Source organism: Taudactylus pleione, unplaced genomic scaffold, assembly GCF_031769625.1.
Source record: "Taudactylus pleione unplaced genomic scaffold, aTauple2 ptg000620l, whole genome shotgun sequence".
Classification (NCBI taxonomy): Eukaryota; Metazoa; Chordata; class Amphibia; order Anura; family Myobatrachidae; genus Taudactylus; species Taudactylus pleione.
In genome coordinates, this window is record NW_028285022.1 from 353,056 (window position 1) to 378,260 (window position 25,205).

Here is a 25,205-nt window from a genome sequence, read left to right on the forward strand (position 1 = left end):
CGCAGCCTAACCCTCCCTCCCCCTCCTGCAGACTAACCCTCCTGCAGTCTAACTCTCCCCTCCTGCAGCCTAACCCTCCCTTCTCCTCCTGCAGCCTAACCCTCCCCTCCCCCTCCTGCAGTCTAACCTCCCCTCCCCCTCCAGCAGTCTAACCCTCCCCTCCTGCAATCTAACCCTCCCTCCCCCTCCTGCAGCCTAACCCTCCCTCCCCCTCCTGCAGCCTAACCCTCCCTTACCCTCCTGCAGCCTAACCTCCCTCCCCCTCCTGCAGCCTAACCCTCCCTCCCCCTCCTGCAGCCTAACCCTCCCTTCTCCTCCTGCAGCCTAACCTCCCTCCCCCTCCTGCAGCCTAACCCTCCCTAACCCTCCTGCAGTCTAACCCTCCCCTCCCCTCCTGCAGTCTAACCTCCCCTCCCCCTCCTGCAGTCTAACCCTCCCCTCCTGCAACCTAACCCTCCCTCCCCCTCCTGCAGCCTAACCTCCCTCCCCCTCCTGCAGCCTAACCCTCCCTTCCCCTCCTGCAGCCTAACCTCCCTCCCCCTCCTGCAGCCTAACCTCCCTCCCCCTCCTGCAGCCTAACCCTCCCTCCCCCTCCTGCAGCCTAACCCTCCTGCAGTCTAACTCTCCCCTCCTGCAGCCTAACCCTCCCTTCCCCTCCTGCAGCCTAACCCTCCCTCCCCCTCCTGCAGCCTAACCCTCCCTCCCCCTCCTGCAGCCTAACCCTCCCTCCCCCTCCTGCAGCCTAACCCTCCATCCCCCTCCTGCAGCCTAACCCTCCCTCCCCCTCCTGCAGCCTAACCCTCCTGCAGTCTAACTCTCCCCTCCTGCAGCCTAACCCTCCCTTCCCCTCCTGCAGCCTAACCCTCCCTCCCCCTCCTGCAGCCTAACCCTCCCTCCCCCTCCTGCAGCCTAACCCTCCCTCCCCCTCCTGCAGCCTAACCCTCCTGCAGTCTAACTCTCCCCTCCTGCAGCCTAACCCTCCCTTCTCCTCCTGCAGCCTAACCTCCCTCCCCCTCCTGCAGCCTAACCCTCCATCCCCCTCCTGCAGCCTAACCCTCCCTTCCCCTCCTGCAGCCTAACCCTCCCTTCCCCTCCTGCAGCCTAACCCTCCCTTCTCCTCCTGCAGCCTAACTCTCCCTCCCCCTCCTGCAGCCTAACCCTCCATCCCCCTCCTGCAGCCTAACCCTCCCTTCCCCTCCTGCAGCCTAACCCTCCCTTCTCCTCCTGCAGCCTAACTCTCCCTCCCCCTCCTGCAGCCTAACTCTCCCTCCCCCTCCTGCAGCCTAACCCTCCCTCCCCCTTCTGCAGCCTAACCCTCCCTGCCCCTCCTGCAGCCTAACCTCCCTCCCCCTCCTGCAGCCTAAACCTCCCTTCCCCTCCTGCAGCCTAACCCTCCCTCCCCCTCCTGCAGCCTAACCCTCCCTCCCCCTCCTGCAGACTAACCCTCCTGCAGTCTAACTCTCCCCTCCTGCAGCCTAACCCTCCCTTCTCCTCCTGCAGCCTAACCCTCCCCTCCCCCTCCTGCAGTCTAACCTCCCCTCCCCCTCCAGCAGTCTAACCCTCCCCTCCTGCAATCTAACCCTCCCTCCCCCTCCTGCAGCCTAACCCTCCCTCCCCCTCCTGCAGCCTAACCCTCCCTTCTCCTCCTGCAGCCTAACCTCCCTCCCCCTCCTGCAGCCTAACCCTCCCTAACCCTCCTGCAGTCTAACCCTCCCCTCCCCTCCTGCAGTCTAACCTCCCCTCCCCCTCCTGCAGTCTAACCCTCCCCTCCTGCAATCTAACCCTCCCTCCCCCTCCTGCAACCTAACCCTCCCTCCCCCTCCTGCAGCCTAACCTCCCTCCCCCTCCTGCAGCCTAACCCTCCCTCCCCCTCCTGCAGCCTAACCCTCCCTTCCCCTCCTGCAGCCTAACCCTCCCTTCCCCTCCTGCAGCCTAACCCTCCCTCCCCCTCCTGCAGCCTAACCCTCCCTCCCCCTCCTGCAGCCTAACCCTCCCTCCCCCTCCTGCAGCCTAACCCTCCTGCAGTCTAACTCTCCCCTCCTGCAGCCTAACCCTCCCTTCTCCTCCTGCAGCCTAACCTCCCTCCCCCTCCTGCAGCCTAACCCTCCATCCCCCTCCTGCAGCCTAACCCTCCCTCCCCCTCCTGCAGCCTAACCCTCCTGCAGTCTAACTCTCCCCTCCTGCAGCCTAACCCTCCCTTCCCCTCCTGCAGCCTAACCTCCCTCCCCCTCCTGCAGCCTAACCCTCCCTCCCCCTCCTGCAGCCTAACCCTCCTGCAGTCTAACTCTCCCCTCCTGCAGCCTAACCCTCCCTTCCCCTCCTGCAGCCTAACCCTCCCTCCCCCTCCTGCAGCCTAACCCTCCCTCCCCCTCCTGCAGCCTAACCCTCCCTCCCCCTCCTGCAGCCTAACCCTCCTGCAGTCTAACTCTCCCCTCCTGCAGCCTAACCCTCCCTTCTCCTCCTGCAGCCTAACCTCCCTCCCCCTCCTGCAGCCTAACCCTCCATCCCCCTCCTGCAGCCTAACCCTCCCTTCCCCTCCTGCAGCCTAACCCTCCCTTCCCCTCCTGCAGCCTAACCCTCCCTTCTCCTCCTGCAGCCTAACTCTCCCTCCCCCTCCTGCAGCCTAACCCTCCCTCCCCCTTCTGCAGCCTAACCCTCCCTGCCCCTCCTGCAGCCTAACCCTCCCTCCCCCTCCTGCAGCCTAACCTCTCTCCCCCTCCTGCAGCCTAACCCTCCCTCCCCCTCCTGCAGCCTAACCCTCCCTTCCCCTCCTGCAGCCTAACCCTCCCTTCCCCTCCTGCAGCCTAACCCTCCCCTCTTGCAGCCTAACTGTAATTTCCCTTCCTGCCGCCGAAACGTAACTAGCGGAATTCTGAGAATGGCGGGATTTCACATGTCGACATTGTAAACATGTAGACTTTCTGCAGATGTCCACATGTTCCATATCAACATTTTACCAATGTCGACATCAATGTCATGACATTATGATTGTTACCATTGTAAATGTCGACATGACTGCATCCCCAATAATACAAATCGAATTGGTATCCTTTTGCCAAATTATGAGTGACATCGGAATCCACTTCCATATATCGACACCTATAGCTCCCCGTACACCTACTGTGTAGCTCCCCATACACCTACTGTATAGCTCCTCATACACCTAATGAATAGCTCCCTGTACACCAATGGCCCCCCATACACCTCATGAATAGCTCCCCCATACACCTAATGTATAGCTCCCCGTACACTTACTGTGTAACTCCCCCGTACACCAATAGCTCCCCATACACCTACTGTATAGCTCCTCATACACCTATAGCTCCCCATACACCTAATGTATAGCTCCCCGTACACCAATAGCCCCCCCATACACCTAGAGCTCCCCATACACCTACTGTGTAACTCCCCTGTACACCAATAGCTCCCCATACACCTACTGTGTAACTCCCCCGTACACCAATAGCTCCCCATACACCTAATGTATAGCTCCCTGTACACCAATAGCCGCCCATACACCTCATGAATAGCTCCCCATACACCTAATGTATAGCTCCCTGTACACTTACTGTGTAACTCCCCCGTACACCAATAGCTCCCCATACACCTCATGAATAGCTCCCCATACACCTAATGTATAGCTCCCCGTACACTTACTGTGTAACTCCCCCGTACACCAATAGCTCCCCATACACCTCATGAATAGCTCCCCATACACCTAATGTATAGCTCCCCGTACACTTACTGTGTAACTCCCCCGTACACCAATAGCTCCCCATACACCTAGAGCTCCCCGTACAATTACTGTGTAACTCCCCCGTACACCAATAGCTTCCCATACACCTACTGTATAGCTCCACATACACCTAATGCATAGCTCCCCATACACCTCACCTATAGCTCCCTGTACACTTACTGTATAGCTCCTCATACACCTATAGCTCCTCATACACCTAATGTATAGCTCCCTGTACACCAATAGCTCCCCATACACCTACTGTATTGCTCCCCATACATTACTGTATAGCATCCTGTACACCTAATGAATAGCTCCACATACACCTACTGTGTAACTCCCCCGTACACCAATAGCTCCTCATACACCTAATGTATAGCTCCCTGTACACCAATAGCTCCCCATACACCTACTGTGTAACTCCCCCGTACACCAATAGCTCCTCATACACCGAATGTATAGCTCCCTGTACACCAATAGCTCCCCATACACCTACTGTGTAACTCCCCCGTACACCAATAGCTCCCCATACACCTAGAGCTCCCCATACACCTACTGTGTAACTCCCCTGTACACCAATAGCTCCCCATACACCTACTGTGTAACTCCCCCGTACACCAATAGCTCCCCATACACCTACTGTGTAACTCCCCCGTACACCAATAGCTCCCCATACACCTAGAGCTCCCCATACACCTACTGTGTAACTCCCCCGTACACCAATAGCTCCCCATACACCTAATGAATATCTCCCCATACACCTACTGTGTAACTCCTCCGTACACCAATAGCTCCCCATACACCTACTGTGTAACTCCCCTGTACACCAATAGCTCCTCATACACCTAATATTTAGCTCCCTGTACACCAATATCTCCCCATACCCTTACTGTGTAACTCCCCCGTACACCAATAGCTCCCCATACACCTAGAGCTCCCCATACACCTACTGTGTAACTCCCCCGTACACCAATAGCTCCCCATACACCTAATGAATAGCTCCCCATACACCTACTGTGTAACTCCTCCGTACACCAATAGCTCCCCATACACCTAATGTATAGCTCCACGTACACCTACTGTATAGCTCCCTGTACACCAATACCCCATACACCTACTGTATTGCTCCCCATACATCTACTGTATAGCTTCCTGTACACTTAATGAATAGCTCCCCATACACCTACTGTGTAACTCCCCCGTACACCAATAGCTCCTCATACACCTAATGTATAGCTCCCTGTACACCAATAGCTCCCCATACACCTACTGTGTAGCTCCCCCGTACACCAATAGCTCCTCATACACCTAATGTATAGCTCCCTGTACACCAATAGCTCCCCATACACCTACTGTGTAACTCCCCCGTACACCAATAGCTCCCCATACACCTACTGTGTTACTCCCCCGTACACCAATAGCTCCTCATACACCTAATGTTTAGCTCCCTGTACACCAATATCTCCCCATACACCTACTGTGTAACTCCCCCGCATACCAAGAGCTCCCCATACACCAGTAGCTCCCCATACACCTAATGAATAGCTCCCCATACACCTACTGTGTAACTCCCCCGTACACCAATAGCTCCTCATACACCTAATGTATAGCTCCCTGTACACCAATAGCTCCCCATACACCTACTGTGTAACTCCCCCGTACACCAATAGCTCCCCATAAACCTAGAGCTCCCCATACACCTACTGTATAGCTCCCCATACACCTACTGTGTAACTCCCCTGTACACCAATAGCTCTCCATATACCTACTGTATAACTCCCCCGTACACCAATAGCTCCCCATACACCTACTGTATAGCTCCCCATACACCTACTGTATAGCTCCCCATACACCTACTGTATAGCTCCCCATACACCTAATGTATAGCTCCCTGTACACCTAATGTATAGCTCCCCGTACACCTATAGCTCCTCATACACTTACTGTATTGCTCCCTGTACACATACAGCTCCCCGTACACCTACTGTATAGCTCCCTGTACACCTACTGTATAGCTCCCTGTACACCTATAGCTCCCTGTACACCTAATGTATAGCTCCCCATACACCTACTGTATAGCTCCTTGTACACCTATAGCTCCCCGTACACCTACTGTATAGCTCCCCATACACCAATAGCTCCCCATACACCTAATGAATAGCTCCCCATACACCTACTGTGTAACTCCCCCGTACACCAATAGCTCCTCATACACCTAATGTATAGCTCCCTGTACACCAATAGCTCCCCATACACCTACTGTGTAACTCCCCCGTACACCAATAGCTCCCCATACACCTACTGTATAGCTCCCCATACACCTACTGTGTAACTCCCCTGTACACCAATCGCTCTCCATATACCTACTGTATAACTCCCCCGTACACCAATAGCTCCCCATACACCTACTGTATAGCTCCCCATACACCTACTGTATAGCTCCCCGTACACCTAATGTATAGCTCCCTGTACACCTAATGTATAGCTCCCCGTACACCTATAGCTCCTCATACACTTACTGTATTGCTCCCTGTACACATACAGCTCCCCGTACACCTACTGTATAGCTCCCTGTACACCTACTGTATAGCTCCCCGTACACCTACTGTATAGCTCCCTGTACACCTATAGCTCCCCGTACACCTACTGTATAGCTCCCTGTACACCAATAGCTCCCCATACACCTACTGTATTGCTCCCCATACATCTACTGTATAGCGTCCTGTACACCTAATGAATAGCTCCACATACACCTACTATGTAACTCCCCCGTATACCAATAGCTCCTCATACACCTAATGTATAGCTCCCTGTACACCAATAGCTCCCCATACACCTACTGTGTAACTCCCCCGTACACCAATAGCTCCCCATGCACCTACTGTATAGCTCGCCATACACCTACTGTAAAGCTCCCCATACACCTACTGTATAGCTCCCCATACACCTACTGTATAGCTCCCCATACACCTAATGTATAGCTCCCCGTACACCTAATGTATAGCTCCCTGTACACGTATAGCTCCCCATACACCTACTGTATTGCTCCCCATACATCTACTATATAGCTTCCTGTACACATACAGCTCCCCATACACTTACTGTATTGCTCCCTGTACACATACAGCTCCCCATACACCTAGTGTATAGCTCCCTGTACACATACAGCTCCCCGTACACCTACTGTATAGCTCCCTGAACACCTATAGCTCCCTGTACACCTGTAGCTCCCCGTACACCTATAGCTTCCTGTTATCCTATAGCTCCCCGACCACCTACTGTATTACTCCCCATACACCTATAGCTCCCTTTATACACCTACTGTATTGCTCCCCCTACACCTGTAGCTCCCTGTTAACATATAGTTCCCCATACACCTATATCTCCCAATACACCTACTGTATAGCTCCCTCTACACATACAGCTCCCCATACACCTACTGTATAACTCCCCATATACCTACTGTATTGCTCCCGTACACCTATAGCTCCCCGTACACCTACTGTATTGCTCCCCATACACCTATAGCTCCCTGTACACCTACTGTATTGCTCCCCATACACCTGTAGCTCCCTGTTAACATATAGTTCCCCATACACGTATATCTCCCCATACACCTACTGTATAGCTCCCTCTACACATACAGTTCCCTATATACCTACTGTATTGCTTCCGTACACCTATAGCTCCCCGTACACCTACTGTATTGCTCCCATACACCTATAGCTCCCTGTACACCTACTGTATTGCTCCCATACACCTATAGCTCCCTGTACACCTACTGTAATGCTCCCATACACCTATAGCTTCCTGTTATCCTATAGCTCCCGTACACCTACTGTATTGCTCCCCATACAACTATAGCTCCCTGTATACACCTACTGTATTGCTCCCCATACACCTGTAGCTACCTGTTAACATATAGTTCCCACCTATATGCCAAGCGCTGCTTTACTTTTTTTGTACCTGTAACTCCCTCTACATATACAGCTCCCCGACCACCTACTGTATAGCTCCCCGTACACCTATAGCTCCCCGACCACCTACTGTATTGCTCCCGTACACCTATAGCTCCTCGTACACCTACTGTATTGCTCCCCATACACCTATAGCTCCCTGTATACACCTACTGTATTGCTCCCCATACACTTGTAGCTCCCTGTATACACCTACTGTATTGCTCCCCATACACTTGTAGCTCCCTGTTAACATATAGTTCCCCATACACCTACTGTATAGCTCCCTCTACACATACAGCTCCCCATACACCTACTGTATTGCTCCCATACACCTATAGCTCCCTGTACACCTACTGTATAGCTCCCATACACCTATAGCTTACTGTTATCCTATAGCTCCCTGTACACCTACTGTATTGCTCCCCATACACCTATAGCTCCCTGTATACACCTACTGTATTGCTCCCATACACCTATAGCTCCCCGTACACCTACTGTATTGCTCCCATACACCTATAACTCCCCGTACACCTACTGTATTGCTCCTGTACACCTATAGCTCCCTGTACACCTTTTGTATTGCTCCCATACACCTATAGCTTCCCATACACCTATTGTATTGCTCCCATACACCTTTAGCTCCCCGTACACCTATTGTATTGCTCCTGTACACCTATAGCTTCCTGTACACCTACTGTATTGCTCCTGTACACCTATAGCTCCCTGTACACCTTTTGTATTGCTCCCATACACCTATAGCTCCCCATACACCTATTGTATTGCTCCCATACACCTTTAGCTCCCCGTACACCTATTGTATTGCTCCTGTACACCTATAGCTTCCTGTACACCTACTGTATTGCTCCCGTACACCTACTGTATTGCTCCGGTACACCTATAGCTTCCTGTACACCTACTGTATTGCTCCCATACACCTATATCTCCCTGTACACCTACTGTATTGCTCCCATACACCTATAGCTTCCTGTACACCTACTGTACTGCTCCCATACACCTATAGCTTCGTGTATTCCTACTGTATTGCTCCCATACAAGTATAGCTTCCTGTATTCCTACTGTATTGCTCCCATACACCTATAGCTCCCTGTACACCTACTGTAGTGCTCACGTACACCTATAGCTTCCTGTACACCTACTGTATTGCTCCCATACACCTATAGCTCCCCATACACCTATTGTATTGCTCCCATACACCTTTAGCTCCCCGTACACCTATTGTATTGCTCCTGTACACCTATAGCTTCCTGTACACCTACTGTATTGCTCCCGTACACCTACTGTATTGCTCCGGTACACCTATAGCTTCCTGTACACCTACTGTATTGCTCCCATACACCTATATCTCCCTGTACACCTACTGTATTGCTCCCATACACCTATAGCTTCCTGTACACCTACTGTACTGCTCCCATACACCTATAGCTTCGTGTATTCCTACTGTATTGCTCCCCTACACCTATAGCTTCCTGTATTCCTACTGTATTGCTCCCATACACCTATAGCTCCCTGTACACCTACTGTAGTGCTCACGTACACCTATAGCTTCCTGTACACCTACTGTATTGCTCCCATACACCTATAGCTCCCTGTACACCTACTGTATTGCTCCCATACACCTATAGCTTCCTGTACACCTACTGTATTGCTCCCATACACCTATAGCTCCCTTTACACCTGCTGTATTGCTCCCGTACACCTATAGCTCCCTGTTAACCTATAGCTTCCCGACAACCTATAGCATCCTGGTCCTTTAGATACAAAAAAGTGTTGATAAATGAGTGTATTTCAATGTAACATCACTGTGCACCAGCCACTCCCTGATGTTCTTATTGCGTCGGTGACATGGCACGTGCCCTGTATTTGATAATGAAGGAATATTACTATAGATCCTAATTACTGGGTGATATTATTTAGCTGCATGACTAGTTACAGTACAGAACTCCCAGAAACAGCCTAGATACCATTGTTCTACAGACCTATAAGCTGAGACCCGGGGGATATTTACTAAGGTGAGAGTTATTAGAAGTGGAGTTGTTGCCCATAGCAATCAGTGAGATTCTACTTAACATGTAACTAGCACCTTCTAGAAGATAATAGCTAGAATCTGATTGGTTGCTATGGGCAACATCTCCTCTTCTATAAACTCTCACTTTAGTAAATATCCCCCCTGTGTCTTCCTGAGATTCCTTATCCAGCGAACACAATGGAATGAAAGAACTGGGCTCCCCCAGGATATAGCGGCCAATCCCATGGGCTACACACAACGGCTGGAATAGCATGAAGTGGGGGCAGGGTGTATAATGGGAATCTCTATCTACAGATGACCTCTCACCAGTGTGCAGACTCCACAGAGAGCTCAGGAACATCACCAAGGGCAGCTGTTATCTGGAAGACGTGGAGGTGGCCTTCTGTCAGGGGCAATGCTTGTCCTGGACCAATGTGCTTGCAGAGGTGAGCGGCAGAGGATGGGGGGGACGTATTCAGAATCTAGGACACTTTATGTACTCTGGCTGAAAGCAATCATACCTGTTACTCTGGGTTACTCCCTGCAGTGTCCACCAGTCACTAGTGCTAAGGATAACAGAGGGAGGGGCCAGTGATTACAGGCAGGATAACAGGGAGGGGCCAATGATTACAGGCAGGATAACAGAGGGAGGAGTCAGTGATTACAGGCAGGATAACAGAGGGAGGAGTCAGTGATTACAGGCAGGATAACAGAGGAAGGAGTCAGTGATTACAGGCAGGATAACAGAGGGAGGGGCCAGTGATTACAGGCAGGATAACAGAGGGAGGAGTCAGTGATTACAGGCAGGATAACAGAGGGAGGAGTCAGTGATTACAGGCAGGATAACAGAGAGAGGGGCCAGTGATTACAGGCAGGATAACAGGGAGGGGCCAATGATTACAGGCAGGATAACAGAGGGAGGGGCCAGTGATTACAGGCAGGATAACAGAGGGAGGAGTCAGTGATTACAGGCAGGATAACAGAGGGAGGAGTCAGTGATTACAGGCAGGATAACAGAGAGAGGGGCCAGTGATTACAGGCAGGATAACAGGGAGGGGCCAATGATTACAGGCAGGATAACAGAGGGAGGAGTCAGTGATTACAGGCAGGATAACAGAGGGAGGAGTCAGTGATTACAGGCAGGATAACAGAGGGAGGGGCCAGTGATTACAGGCAGGATAACAGAGGGAGGGGCCAGTGATTACAGGCAGGATAACAGAGGGAGGGGCCAGTGATTACAGGCAGGATAACAGGGAGGGGCCAGTGATTACAGGCAGGATAACAGAGGGAGGAGTCAGTGATTACAGGGAGGATAACAGAGGGAGGAGTCAGTGATTACAGGCAGGATAACAGAGGGAGGGGTCAGTGATTACAGGCAGGATAACAGGGAGGGGCCAGTGATTACAGGCAGGATAACAGAGGGAGGGGTCAGTGATTACAGGGAGGATAACAGAGGGAGGGGTCAGTGATTACAGGCAGAATAACAGAGGGAGGGGTCAGTGATTACAGGCAGGATAACAGAGGGAGGGGCCAGTGATTACAGGCAGGATAACAGGGAAGGGCCAGTGATTACAGGCAGGATAACAGGGAGGGGCCAGTGATTACAGGCAGGATAACAGAGGGAGGGGTCAGTGATTACAGGGAGGATAACAGAGGGAGGGGTCAGTGATTACAGGCAGAATAACAGAGGGAGGGGTCAGTGATTACAGGGAGGAAAACAGAGGGAGGAGTCAGTGATTACAGGGAGGATAACAGGGAGGGGTCAGTGATTACAGGGAGGATAACAGAGGGAGGAGTCGGTGAGTACAGGGAGGATAACAGGGAGGGGTCAGTGATTACAGGGAGGATAACAGAGGGAGGGGTCAGTGATTACAGGCAGGGTAACAGAGGGAGGAGTCAGTGATTACAGGGAGGGTTCAGTGATTACAGGGAGGATAACAGAGGGAGGGGTCGGTGATTACAGGGAGGGGTCGGTGATTACAGGGAGGGGTCAGTGATTACAGGGAGGGGTCAGTGATTACAGGGAGGATAACAGAGGGAGGGGCCAGTGATTACAGGGAGGAGTCAGTGATTACAGGGAGGGGTCAGTGATTACAGGGAGGATAACAGAGGGAGGGGCCAGTGATTACAGGGAGGAGTCAGTGATTACAGGGAGGAGTCAATGATTACAGGGAGGGGTCAGTGAGTACACAGAGGATGACCTTTTACACCTGTACCTGTAATATGTATGTCCTGTCTCTGCCCCAGGAGCCGTACCTACAGACTGTTTGTGATTGCTGCAGCTACAGACTGGACCCTGAGACCCCGGTGAAGATCCTGAATCTGCAGTGTGAGGATGGTGAGGAGGAACCTGTGGTTCTCCCCGTGATTTATAGCTGCGAGTGCAGCAGCTGCCAAGGTGAGTATTGTCCTGCCACAGACTCCGCAATGTACGTACCTCATCCTTTGTCCACCTGGCCAGTAGAGGGCAGTAGAGTGGTAGTGTTTTCCCTGCCTGGCCAGTAGGAGCACAGAGACAGCATGCTGAGAGTGGTAGTGTTTCCCCTGCCTGGCCAGTAGGAGCACAGAGACAGCATGCTGAGAGTGGTAGTGTTTCCTCTGCCTGGCCAGTAGGAGCACAGAGACAGCATGCTGAGAGTGGTAGTGTTTCCCTGCCTGGCCAGTAGGAACACAGAGACAGCATGCTGAGAGTGGTAGTGTTTCCCCTGCCTGGCCAGTAGGAACACAGAGACAGCATGCTGAGAGTGGTAGTGTTTCCCCTGCCTGGCCAGTAGGAGCACAGAGACAGCATGCTGAGAGTGGTAGTGTTTCCCCTGCCTGGCCAGTAGGAGCACAGAGACAGCATGCTGAGAGTGGTAGTGTTTCCCCTGCCTGGCCAGTAGGAACACAGAGACAGCATGCTGAGAGTGGTAGTGTTACCCCTGCCTGGCCAGTAGGAACACAGAGACAGCATGCTGAGAGTGGTAGTGTTACCCCTGCCTGGCCAGTAGGAACACAGAGACAGCATGCTGAGAGTGGTAGTGTTTCCCCTGCCTGGCCAGTAGGAACACAGAGACAGCATGCTGAGAGTGGTAGTGTTTCCCCTGCCTGGCCAGTAGGAACACAGAGACAGCATGCTGAGAGTGGTAGTGTTACCCCTGCCTGGCTAGTAGGAGCACAGAGACAGCATGCTGAGAGTGGTAGTGTTTTCCCTGCCTGGTCATTAGGAACACAGAGACAGCATGCTGAGAGTGGTAGTGTTTCCAATGCCTGGCAAGTAGAAACAGAGACAGCATGCTGAGAGTGGTAGTGTTTCCCCTGCCTGGCCAGTAGGAGCACAGAGACATCATGCTGAGAGTGGTAGTGTTTTCCCTGCCTGGCCAGTAGAAACACAGAGACAGCATGCTGAGAGTGGTAGTGTTTCCCCTGCCTGGCCAGTAGGAGCACAGAGACATCATGCTGAGAGTGGTAGTGTTTTCCCTGCCTGGCCAGTAGGAACACAGAGACAGCATGCTGAGAGTGGTAGTGTTTCCCCTGCCTGGCCAGTAGGAACACAGAGACAGCATGCTGAGAGTGGTAGTGTTTCCCCTGCCTGGCCAGTAGGAACACAGAGACAGCATGCTGAGAGTGGTAGTGTTTCCCCTGCCTGGCCAGTAGGAACACAGAGACAGCATGCTGAGAGTGGTAGTGTTTCCCCTGCCTGGCCAGTAGGAACACAGAGACAGCATGCTGAGAGTGGTAGTGTTTCCCCTGCCTGGCCAGTAGGAACACAGAGACAGCATGCTGAGAGTGGTAGTGTTTCCCCTGCCTGGCCAGTAGGAACAGAGACAGCATGCTGAGAGTGGTAGTGTTTCCCCTGCCTGGCCAGTAGGAACAGAGACAGCATGCTGAGAGTGGTAGTGTTACCCCTGCCTGGTCATTAGGAACACAGAGACAGCATGCTGAGAGTGGTAGTGTTACCCCTGCCTGGTCATTAGGAACACAGAGACAGCATGCTGAGAGTGGTAGTGTTTCCCCTGCCTGGCCAATAGAAACAGAGACAGCATGCTGAGAGTGGTAGTGTTTCCCCTGCCTAGCCAGTAGCAACAGAGACAGCATGCTGAGAGTGGTAGTGTTACCCCTGCCTGGCCAGTAGGAACACAGAGACAGCATGCTGAGAGTGGTTGTGTTACCCCTGCCTGGTCATTAGGAACACAGAGACAGCATGCTGAGAGTGGTAGTGTTTCCCCTGCCTGGCCAGTAGGAGCACAGAGACAGCATGCTGAGAGTGGTTGTGTTTCTCCTGCCTGGTCATTAGGAACACAGAGACAACATGCTGAGAGTGGTTGTGTTTCTCCTGCCTGGTCATTAGGAACACAGAGACAGCATGCTGAGAGTGGTTGTGTTTCTCCTGCCTGGTCATTAGGAACACAGAGACAGCATGCTGAGAGTGGTAGTGTTTCCCCTGCCTAGCCAGTAGGAGCACAGAGACAGCATGCTGAGAGTGGTAGTGTTTCCCCTGCCTGGCCAGTAGGAACACAGACAGCAGGCTGAGAGTGGTAGTGTTTCCCCTGCCTGGCCAGTAGAAACAGAGACAGCATGCTGAGAGTGGTAGTGTTTCCCCTACCTAGCCAGTAGCAACAGAGACAGCATGCTGAGAGTGGTAGTGTTACCCCTGCCTGGCCAGTAGGAACACAGAGACAGCATGCTGAGAGTGGTAGTGTTACCCCTGCCTGGCCAGTAGGAACAGAGACAGCATGCTGAGAGTGGTAGTGTTTCCCCTGCCTGGCCAGTATGAACAGAGACAGCATGCTGAGAGTGGTAGTGTTTCCCCTGCCTGGCTAGTAGAAACAGAGACAGCATGCTGAGAGTGGTAGTGTTACCCCTGCCTGGCCAGTAGGAATACAGAGACAGCATGCTGAGAGTGGTAGTGTTTTCCCTGCCTGGCCAATAGGAACACCGAGATAGCGTACAAGAGTTAGGCTGTGTGACTTACACACTGGAAACAAGTTACCGTGTATCTGATTCTAGTTTCCAGTAAACACTATATTATCTCTTAGACCATTTATCTGTTATTACAGGTGGCGATTTCTCTAAGCGCTGACCCCTGCTGGTGACATGTTCTGCTGTAAATATGACCCACCAATAAGATTTTTCTATATGCTGACCCCTGCTGGTGATGCGTTCCACACCAATGAGCTGTCTCTAAGCGCTGACCCCTGCTGGTGACGTGTTCCACACCAATGAGATGTCTCTAAGCGCTGACCCCTGCTGGTGATGCGTTCCACACCAATGAGCTGTCTCTAAGCGCTGACCCCTGCTGGTGATGCGTTCCACACCAATGAGATGTCTCTAAGCGCTGACCCCTGCTGGTGACGCGTTCCACACCAATGAGATGTCTCTAAGCACTGACCCCTGCTGGTGGCGCGTTCCACACCAATGAGCTGTCTCTAAGCGCTGACCCCTGCTGGTGACGCGTTCCACACCAATGAGCTGTCTCTAAGCGCTGACCCCTGCTGGTGACGCGTTCCACACCAATGAGATGTCTCTAAGCGCTGACCCCTGCTGGTGACGTGTTCCACACCAATGAGCTGTCTCTAAGTGCTGACCCCTGCTGGTGACGCGTTCCATACCAATGAGATGTCTCTAAGCGCTGACCCCTGCTGGTGACGCGTTCCACACCAATGAGATGTCTCTAAGCGCTGACCCCTGCTGGTGACGCGTTCCACACCAATGAGCTGTCTCTAAGCGCTGACCCCTGCTGGTGACGCGTTCCACACCAATGAGATGTCTCTAAGTGCTGACCCCTGCTGGTGACGCGTTCCACACCAATGAGCTGTCTAAGCGCTGACCCCTGCTGGTGACGCGTTCCACACCAATGAGATGTCTCCAAGCGCTGACCCCTGCTAGTGACGCGTTCCACACCAATGTGCTGTCTCTAAGCGCTGACCCCTGCTGGTGACGCGTTCCACACCAATGAGCTGCCTCTAAGCGCTGACCCCTGCTGGTGACACGTTCCACACCAATGAGATGTCTCTAAGCGCTGACCCCTGCTGGTGACGCGTTCCACACCAGTCAGATTTTCTACAAATTGTCAGTTATCACTTTTCTACAGAGATAAGATATTGCCTTTGCATAGACTGTTGTACTGTAAATAATCCTAATAAACCGTTTTTGTAACATACAGTCGTTTATTATTTGCTTGAGTTCTATTCAATATAGAAATGTGAGATTATTGTATAACAGCCTAAAACGCGGCCCCGTGGGGTTATACTGTAATATCACAACCTGTCTGAGATCCCGACGCTGATTAGCAGTTCCCAGGACACGGCACGGAGCATATATAGCACCAGAATCCCAGCCAGGACGCCTGTCACATAATAACTCATTGTCCAAGGTGTCATACTGGCCGTATACAGTGATATCTGCTGGTGTAGTCCCAGCCGCACGCCTGCCAATAACAGACTGAAGCCGCCCACATCACTGCCACACACAGGTACCCAGGACAAACCGACTGTATAGGTGACTGTAGCTGCCGTGCCTGGCATTGCCCGGCTTTACATTTCCTATCTCTGTCCATCCAGGTCTAGCGCTCACTGTATACGCTCTATATATACTGTAATGTAACATATATATATATATATATATATATATATATATATAGTGCTTCCTGTCATTTTCCTAATACATAATACACATGCTCTCCTGATTGGCTGGTACATCTGTGCGCCCGGCCATTAATCTCATTCACCGTCAGTGAACCAATGTGTTCTTCATCCTCCCCCCTCCCCTGTGGATAACGGACAATCCCGATTGGCGGAAAGGAAAGTAATAGAGGGGCTAGCGACTCACTGCGGGTGTATTATAGGGGAAACTGGAGATGTAAAAACCATCATCAAATAACATGGAGGACACAATGTATATTTTATTATGAATAGGGTACAAGATATTTCTGTCGTGTTATACATAGGTCGCACAATGATTAACTATTGAAGTAATACACGGTTATACTATTTATTATTAAGATAAAAAGGGACATTTCATTAATAAACGGCCAATCACATTGTATATTAATATTATATAAGAGGAGGGATTGGGTTCAGCTTTCCCCGTAATGGCTTATTCTGCGCCCCTGCCGGGCACCACCTGGTGTTTGGTAATTTCAAATCCCCTGGATTGTAAAACCAACTATTAGTAAATTCTGCGGTTTGGAGGTAAAAACTGCCGGTGACAGACGTGCGGATTAAAAACGCCGACAAACTCTGTGTAGTAAGATCTCCCCCAGTGTCTTATATTACTATGTGGGCGCATTACAAGGGACATAACTACACCTTGCCCAAATTCACTGAGGGTCACCCTGGTCCCCCACTTAAGGCCCCCATACATCAGAGATTGATTGCAGACTGCAGAATTGCCACAATCGATTGAAAAAGGGAAAGATTTATATACACAATCGATTGCAAATTGCACGATTGCTGCAATCAATCTCTGATGTATGGGGGCCGTCACTCCCACCAGAGGGCACAAGCTATGCCTCCCCACAGCAGGCAGCACCCTAGTTCATGCCATTTCACCAGAGAATTGTGCTGAGAATCCCCAATTCTACAGCTGGTTATCGGCCTTTGCCGGCTATTCTATACTATATCACCCGTCCATGGCCATTACCAGGACGTACAATGGTGTCTGAGTCTTCTTGCATCCTACCACCATTATTATACATTCCTCATCCCTAACAAGATCCCACCACATTCCCTCTGAGCTTAGACATGATGAACAATAATATATATAATAGAGATTCCCGTTTTCCTCCCAGAGGGCCTGTAGCATTGTCCACCATATTGTCTGGGAGCGTTAGAGGTGCCATCCTAGGCCCGATTCCTCTTCTCAAAGATCTTGTGTTCGGGTTTTGCCCGATGGAACCATTCAGACCAGGAGCCGTCATATATGGCGGTGTCCTCTTTTCCCAGTAAGAATGACGCCAAAGCCAGGTGGCAGGCGGTAACCCCTCTGCGGCATGTGGCGGTGAGGGGCTTTGTCAGGTCGATACCCTTCTGCTCAAACAGAAGTCTGATCTCATGTGACGGCCGTTCGTATCCGTCCTTCAGGAAGCTGGAAAAGGGAAGATTCACTGACCCAGCGATGTGTCCGGGCTCGATCCCTGGAAGCAGGAGAATAATTACTCAATAACGCACCTCTCTCAGCATTAACTCGCAGTATTATTATCATTATCAGACTATAACTATACAACCCAATATGGGGGATTGTCTTACGGTTGTGCGACATGTGCACTGAGCCTACAATAAATACAAAGTGAAAGGTCGTCACTGTCCTGTGTCTACACCATTTACTGTACTCATCGGTGAGTAGCCATGATATACGCCAGGGGCTGCGCAATATATTGTGTACACATGAAGTGCAAAATCACACCGCACAACTGTTCTAGATCATCCCCCATGTATTTATCATCATATATGTGTGTGTATGAGCTGCCTACAGCTTTCTCTATGATGCATCTATGTACTAAGGCACTGTACACTATGAGGCTCAGATAGGTAATAACGCAGGTACTGTATAAGGCACATATTGTGCAGTTTGCAGGGCTGGGTCTCTGGATGTCTCTAGCTCTGCAAGTAGCATATATGTGCCAGTATTACATTACAGAGGGGAAATCAGTAACACTGTATATGTGCCAGTATTACATTACAGAGAGGAAATCAGTAACGCTGTATATGCGCCAGTATTACATTACAGAGGGGAAATCAGTAACACTGTATATGCGCCAGTATTACATTACAGAGGGGAAATCAGTAACACTGTATATGTGCCAGTATTACATTACAGAGGGGAAATCAGTAACACTGTATATGCGCCAGTATTACATTACAGAGAGGAAATCAGTAACGCTGTATATGTGCCAGTATTACATTACAGAGGGGAAATCAGTAACGCTGTATATGTGCCAGTATTACATTACAGAGGGGAAATCAGTAACACTGTATATGCGCCAGTATTACATTACAGAGGGGAAATCAGTAACACTGTATATGTGCCAGTATTACATTACAGAGGGGAAATCAGTAACGCTGTATATGCGCCAGTATTACATTACAGAGGGGAAATCAGTAACGCTGTATATGCGCCAGTATTACATTACAGAGAGGAAATCAGTAACACTGTATATGCGCCAGTATTACATTACAGAGGGGAAATCAGTAACACTGTATATGTGCCAGTATTACATTACAGAGGGGAAATCAGTAACGCTGTATATGCGCCAGTATTACATTACAGAGGGGAAATCAGTAACACTGTATATGTGCCAGTATTACATTACAGAGGGGAAATCAGTAACACTGTATATGCGCCAGTATTACATTACAGAGGGGAAATCAGTAACACTGTATATGCGCCAGTATTACATTACAGAGGGGAAATCAGTAACACTGTATATGTGCCAGTATTACATTACAGAGGGGAAATCAGTAACACTGTATATGCGCCAGTATTACATTACAGAGGGGAAATCAGTAACGCTGTATATGTGCCAGTATTATATTACAGAGAGGAAATCAGTAACGCTGTATATGTGCCAGTATTACATTACAGAGGGGAAATCAGTAACGCTGTATATGTGCCAGTATTACATTACAGAGGGGAAATCAGTAACGCTGTATATGCGCCAGTATTACATTACAGAGAGGAAATCAGTAACACTGTATATGCGCCAGTATTACATTACAGAGGGGAAATCAGTAACGCTGTATATGTGCCAGTATTACATTACAGAGGGGAAATCAGTAACACTGTATATGTGCCAGTATTACATTACAGAGAGGAAATCAGTAACACTGTATATGCGCCAGTATTACATTACAGAGGGGAAATCACTATCGCTGTATATGTGCCAGTATTACATTACAGAGGGGAAATCAGTAACACTGTATATGTGCCAGTATTACATTACAGAGAGGAAATCAGTAACACTGTATATGCGCCAGTATTACATTACAGAGAGGAAATCAGTAACACTGTATATGCGCCAGTATTACATTACAGAGAGGAAATCAGTAACACTGTATATGTGCCAGTATTACATTACAGAGAGGAAATCACTATCGCTGTATATGTGCCAGTATTACATTACAGAGGGGAAATCAGTAACACTGTATATGTGCCAGTATTACATTACAGAGGGGAAATCACTATCGCTGTATATGTGCCAGTATTACATTACAGAGGGGAAATCAGTAACACTGTATATGTGCCAGTATTACATTACAGAGGGAAAATCAGTAACACTGTATATGCGCCAGTATTACATTACAGAGGGGAAATCACTATCGCTGTATATGCGCCAGTATTACATTACAGAGGGGAAATCACTATCGCTGTATATGTGCCAGTATTACATTACAGAGGGGAAATCACTATCGCTGTATATGTGCCAGTATTACATTACAGAGAGGAAATCAGTAACACTGTATATGCGCCAGTATTACATTACAGAGGGGAAATCAGTAACGCTGTATATGTGCCAGTATTATATTACAGAGGGGAAATCAGTAACACTGTATATGCGCCAGTATTACATTACAGAGGGGAAATCAGTAACACTGTATATGTGCCAGTATTACATTACAGAGAGGAAATCAGTAACACTGTATATGCGCCAGTATTACATTACAGAGAGGAAATCAGTAACACTGTATATGTGCCAGTATTACATTACAGAGGGGAAATCAGTAACGCTGTATATGTGCCAGTATTACATTACAGAGGGGAAATCAGTAACACTGTATATGTGCCAGTATTACATTACAGAGGGGAAATCAGTAACGCTGTATATGTGCCAGTATTACATTACAGAGGGGAAATCAGTAACGCTGTATATGTGCCAGTATTACATTACAGAGGGGAAATCAGTAACGCTGTATATGCGCCAGTATTACATTACAGAGGGGAAATCAGTAACGCTGTATATGCGCCAGTATTACATTACAGAGGGGAAATCAGTAACGCTGTATATGTGCCAGTATTACATTACAGAGGGGAAATCAGTAACGCTGTATATGTGCCAGTATTATATTACAGAGGGGAAATCAGTAACACTGTATATGCGCCAGTATTACATTACAGAGGGGAAATCAGTAACACTGTATATGTGCCAGTATTACATTACAGAGAGGAAATCAGTAACGCTGTATATGTGCCAGTATTACATTACAGAGAGGAAATCAGTAACACTGTATATGTGCCAGTATTACATTACAGAGAGGAAATCAGTAACGCTGTATATGCGCCAGTATTACATTACAGAGGGGAAATCAGTAACGCTGTATATGTGCCAGTATTACATTACAGAGGGGAAATCAGTAACACTGTATATGTGCCAGTATTACATTACAGAGGGGAAATCAGTAACGCTGTATATGTGCCAGTATTACATTACAGAGGGGAAATCAGTAACGCTGTATATGCGCCAGTATTACATTACAGAGGGGAAATCAGTAACGCTGTATATGCGCCAGTATTACATTACAGAGGGGAAATCAGTAACGCTGTATATGTGCCAGTATTACATTACAGAGGGGAAATCAGTAACACTGTATATGTGCCAGTATTACATTACAGAGAGGAAATCAGTAACGCTGTATATGTGCCAGTATTACATTACAGAGGGGAAATCAGTAACACTGTATATGTGCCAGTATTACATTACAGAGAGGAAATCAGTAACGCTGTATATGTGCCAGTATTACATTACAGAGGGGAAATCAGTAACGCTGTATATGTGCCAGTATTACATTACAGAGGGGAAATCAGTAACACTGTATATGTGCCAGTATTACATTACAGAGGGGAAATCAGTAACGCTGTATAATTGTAAATGCGCCAGTTTGGTGTCAGGATAAATAGCAGCACATGTACTAATATACTGTATGTACCTTATTTACAACAGGTGACTGTATTACTTGTAAATGTTACAAATCTCTGGGGCCTATTCATCATATGATAAATGTCCCAGTAACCATGCGGAAACGGTAGTTATCACGTATTTAGGTTACCGGGTTATTCATCACCAGCCTTGGACCCCGTGATATTCAGCAAACTCTGAAAATTTTAAGTTTTCAGAGTTGGCTTCCGAGAACAAGTGACACCTTCAGGCGGCGCTCGCTCTCGTAGCCTTCTGGGGATGCGAAGAGGGATCCCACCGCCACCTCCTCACTACCTTCTCGATGGTTTTGCGCATGCATTGCCGGGACGATGGAGCAGGTAAGTAACGCAGCTACAGAAGTACAGAAATAGCTGCGATTCTAACCACGGGGACGACTTCTTTTTGGAGCAGCTGTCCCATAACCGAAGCAATGATGAATTGCTCCTGTGTCAAGTTTCCCTCGCAGCGAGTTCAATACTACCTCGGAGGCAATACGCCCTTTGATGATGAATAGGCCCCTCTGTCTGTTATTTCAACGTCTTGTTTTATTACTGTTTTGTTCCTAATTGTAAAGTACAACAGAATACGCTGGTGCTACTGCAGGGGCGTATATATAATGGGTGCAGGGTGTGTGGTGCACATGGGCCCCTGGTCCTGGGGGGCCACACCACACACCCTGCACCCATAGAGTCTTATACTTACCTGTCCGTAGTGCTGCTCTGAAAAATAATGGCGTCCATTTTCTCGGAGACCCGCGCATGTGCAGTAGATTCTGGCACTAAGCCACAGTCTACTGCCAGTGCTCCATCGCGGGGCTGCTGGAGAGAGGAGGGGGCCAGCACCGAGTCTGCACAAGGGCCCCCTCCTCTCTTGAAATGCCCCATGGCTACTGTCTATAAGTAAATGTTCATAGTAATAGATTGTCCTGTATATGACACTACATTGCTATCTGTGTATGTGCCATACCTGCCTTCTCTCCCGGGACTTGTGGGAGGCTCACGGTTTTTCAATTTGCCCCAGCACCCCCGGAAGAGTAGGCACTGCTCCCGCATCCTGCCCGCTGCCTAGAGAGGTTGGCAGAATCTTACCTGGAACCTGTGGATCTGTAAGGAGGGGGAGGGGCCTAATGACGTAATTCTATAATGATCAAGTCATTTGGCCCTGCCCCTTATTTAAATGCGTGCGATTTACTGCATTTTGTCATGAGGGGGCGGTCCCTAAATGCTCTGATAATCTGTCCCCACTCCCACCACTGTCCACCTGCGTCCCCTCTCTGGGCGTCTCCCGGCAAGGAAATTATGAAGGTAGGCAAGTATGGTAGGTACGAATAACCTGAATAAGGGAAGGAGTTTGACTGGGGCGGTACACCTGTCAAACCGTAACGCAGGTGTCCTAAGGCGAGCTCAGGGAGGACAGAAACCTCCCGTGGAGCAGAAGGGCATATATCTCTCCCATCCTGGCACCTAAAAGATGGGGGCACCCTCACTTGAAGGAGATGCCCCATAGAAGTTACTGCCAGGTGATCAGAGTGATAACCAGACATTGACCCCATACACTACAGAAGTACAAGGTTTGGAGGAGATCTCTAGAATCCTGTTTCAATAAATTTAGGGGCATCCATATATTAAAGAGTCCCCCGTAGTACATAGGTGATTACATGCATTGTCACCCCCATAATGATAAGCAGTGTCTGTGTGAGCCCCATGTCCCGCTCTCTATCCTTGGTTCATTGTACGGCTCTGCCCACCTCACCTTCTCCAGGCTTGGGCTCTGGCCCACGGTATCTCCCCTCTGAACGAGCATCCACCAGCTGGAACTGCCGGCTGGAAAGGTTCTCCTGAATGTCCTCAAAGCTTTTCAGCAGGGAACGATTGACAGTAGCGTGGAAGGTCTGTGGAGCCACCTGTGTCTCCTCAGACGTCACGGGAAGGCCGCGCGTTACCCATTTTGTTAGTCCACCATCCAAAACTGACACATTATTGTGCCCAAAGACACGAAACATCCACCAGAGCCTCGGAGCATACAGCATACCCAAACTGTCTGCATCATAAACTACCACGTGACTCTCATTGTTGATGCCAAGATCACCAACATACTTGGAAAACTGGGACGGGCTGGGACGCATCATTTCATAGGGTGATACTTGGTCCTTACAGTGCTCCATGTCAAAGAATGAGGCCCCTGGAATGTGTCTCTCTGCAAAATCTTTCCTGGCATCTTTAGTTCCTGGTGAGTAGTAGGTGGTGTCCAGCACCCTCAGGGCAGGTGCTTTCCTGGTTTTCAGAGCTCCTGAGAGCCAGCTGGCAGAGACGAGTGCCCGGCTCACCATGACTGCGGCACAATCTGAGGCACCTGTCTTCCAGTTTTACAGAGTGAGGAATGAGGCTGGTATCCAAGATCTTGGGGTGTATCCACTTACTGCTGTTAATAATTTGTAGTATCTTGGCAGTCATTCAGGTGAGGGGGAAATGTAAGAACACTTTCACCTTTCGGTTACTGGAGCAAATTAGCTGGTTATCAGGTAAATATAATTATTTATATGCCCAACCCCAACCTGACTCTCCCCATTGATTCGAGCTTAGAATGCTGATATATAAAAAAGTAATTATTCCAGAGATAAACTTATCCTGAGTCTGTTGACATCTCACTACTCTGACACCTCAGTCTGCTGAGAGCTCAGTACCCTACCACCTACGTCTGCTGAGAGCTCAGTACCCTACCACCTACGTCTGCTGAGAGCTCAGTACCCTGCCACCTACTATACATCTGCTGAGAGCTTAGTACCCTGCCACCTACTATACATCTGCTGAGAGCTTAGTACCCTGCCACCTACATCTAATGAGAGCTCAGTACCCTGCCACATAAGTCTGCTGAGAGCTCAGTACTCTGCCACCTACGTCTGCTGAGAGCTCAGTACCCTGCCACCTACATCTGCTGAGAGCTCAGTACCCTGCCACCTACGTCTAATGAGAGCTCAGTACCCTGCCACCTACGTCTAATGAGAGCTCAGTACCCTACCACCTAAGTCTGCTGAGAGCTCAGTGCCCTGCCACCTACGTCTGCTGAGAGCTCAGTACCCTACCACCTACGTCTAATGAGAGCTCAGTACCCTACCACCTACATCTGCTGAGAGCTCAGTACTCTGCCACCTACGTCTGCTGAGAGCTCAGTACCCTGCCACCTACGTCTGCTGAGAGCTCAGTACCCTGCCACCTACGTCTGCTGAGAGCTCAATACCCTGCCACCTACGTCTGCTGAGAGCTCAGTACTCTGCCACCTACGTCTGCTAAGAGCTCAGTACCCTGCCACCTACGTCTGCTGAGAGCTCAGTACCCTGCCACCTACGTCTGCTGAGAGCTCAGTACTCCGCCACCTACGTCTGCTGAGAGCTCAGTACTCTGCCACCTACGTCTGTTGAGAGCTCAGTACTCTGCCACCTATGTCTGCTGAGAGCTCAGTACCCTACCACCTACGTCTGCTGAGAGCTCAGTACTCTGCCACCTAGGTCTGCTGAGAGCTCAGTTCCCTGCCACCTACATCTGCTGAGAGCTTAGTATCCTACCACCTACATCTGCTGAGAGCTCAGTACCC

At 49.8% G+C, this 25,205-nt stretch overlaps 2 protein-coding genes across 2 annotated transcripts in view; one reads left to right on the forward strand and one right to left on the reverse strand.

Moving 5' to 3' along the window:
• LOC148479325 (SCO-spondin-like) overlaps positions 1-15,842 on the forward strand; it is a 28,049-nt gene extending 12,207 nt beyond the window's left edge. The window contains exons 3-5 of the mRNA XM_088454596.1: positions 10,037-10,167; positions 11,969-12,119; positions 14,761-15,842. Of these exons, the coding sequence (XP_088310722.1) occupies positions 10,037-10,167; positions 11,969-12,119; positions 14,761-14,783 (305 nt within the window). The 3' untranslated portion in view covers positions 14,784-15,842. The remainder of the gene's footprint in view (positions 1-10,036; positions 10,168-11,968; positions 12,120-14,760) is intronic.
• Positions 15,843-17,544: 1,702 nt separating this feature from the next.
• LOC148479326 (thiosulfate sulfurtransferase-like) lies at positions 17,545-23,943 on the reverse strand. The gene is made up of 2 exons (XM_088454601.1): positions 23,367-23,943; positions 17,545-17,837 (listed from the first exon to the last, which is right to left on the reverse strand). The coding sequence occupies exons 1-2, from the start codon at positions 23,941-23,943 to the stop codon at positions 17,545-17,547; spliced, it is 870 nt and encodes a 289-aa protein (XP_088310727.1).
• Positions 23,944-25,205: the final 1,262 nt, after the last annotated feature.

What these genes read in the sequence shown, in the direction of transcription:
- LOC148479326 (XM_088454601.1), bottom strand. Translation starts at nt 23,943, where the DNA reads ATGGTGAGCCGGGCACTCGTCTCTGCCAGCTGGCTCTCAGGAGCTCTG. An exon ending in AGAGCCCAAGCCTGGAGAAG is followed by an intron (nt 17,838 to 23,366) that starts GTGAGGTGGGCA and finishes TCCTGCTTCCAG; the next exon opens with GGATCGAGCCCGGACACATC.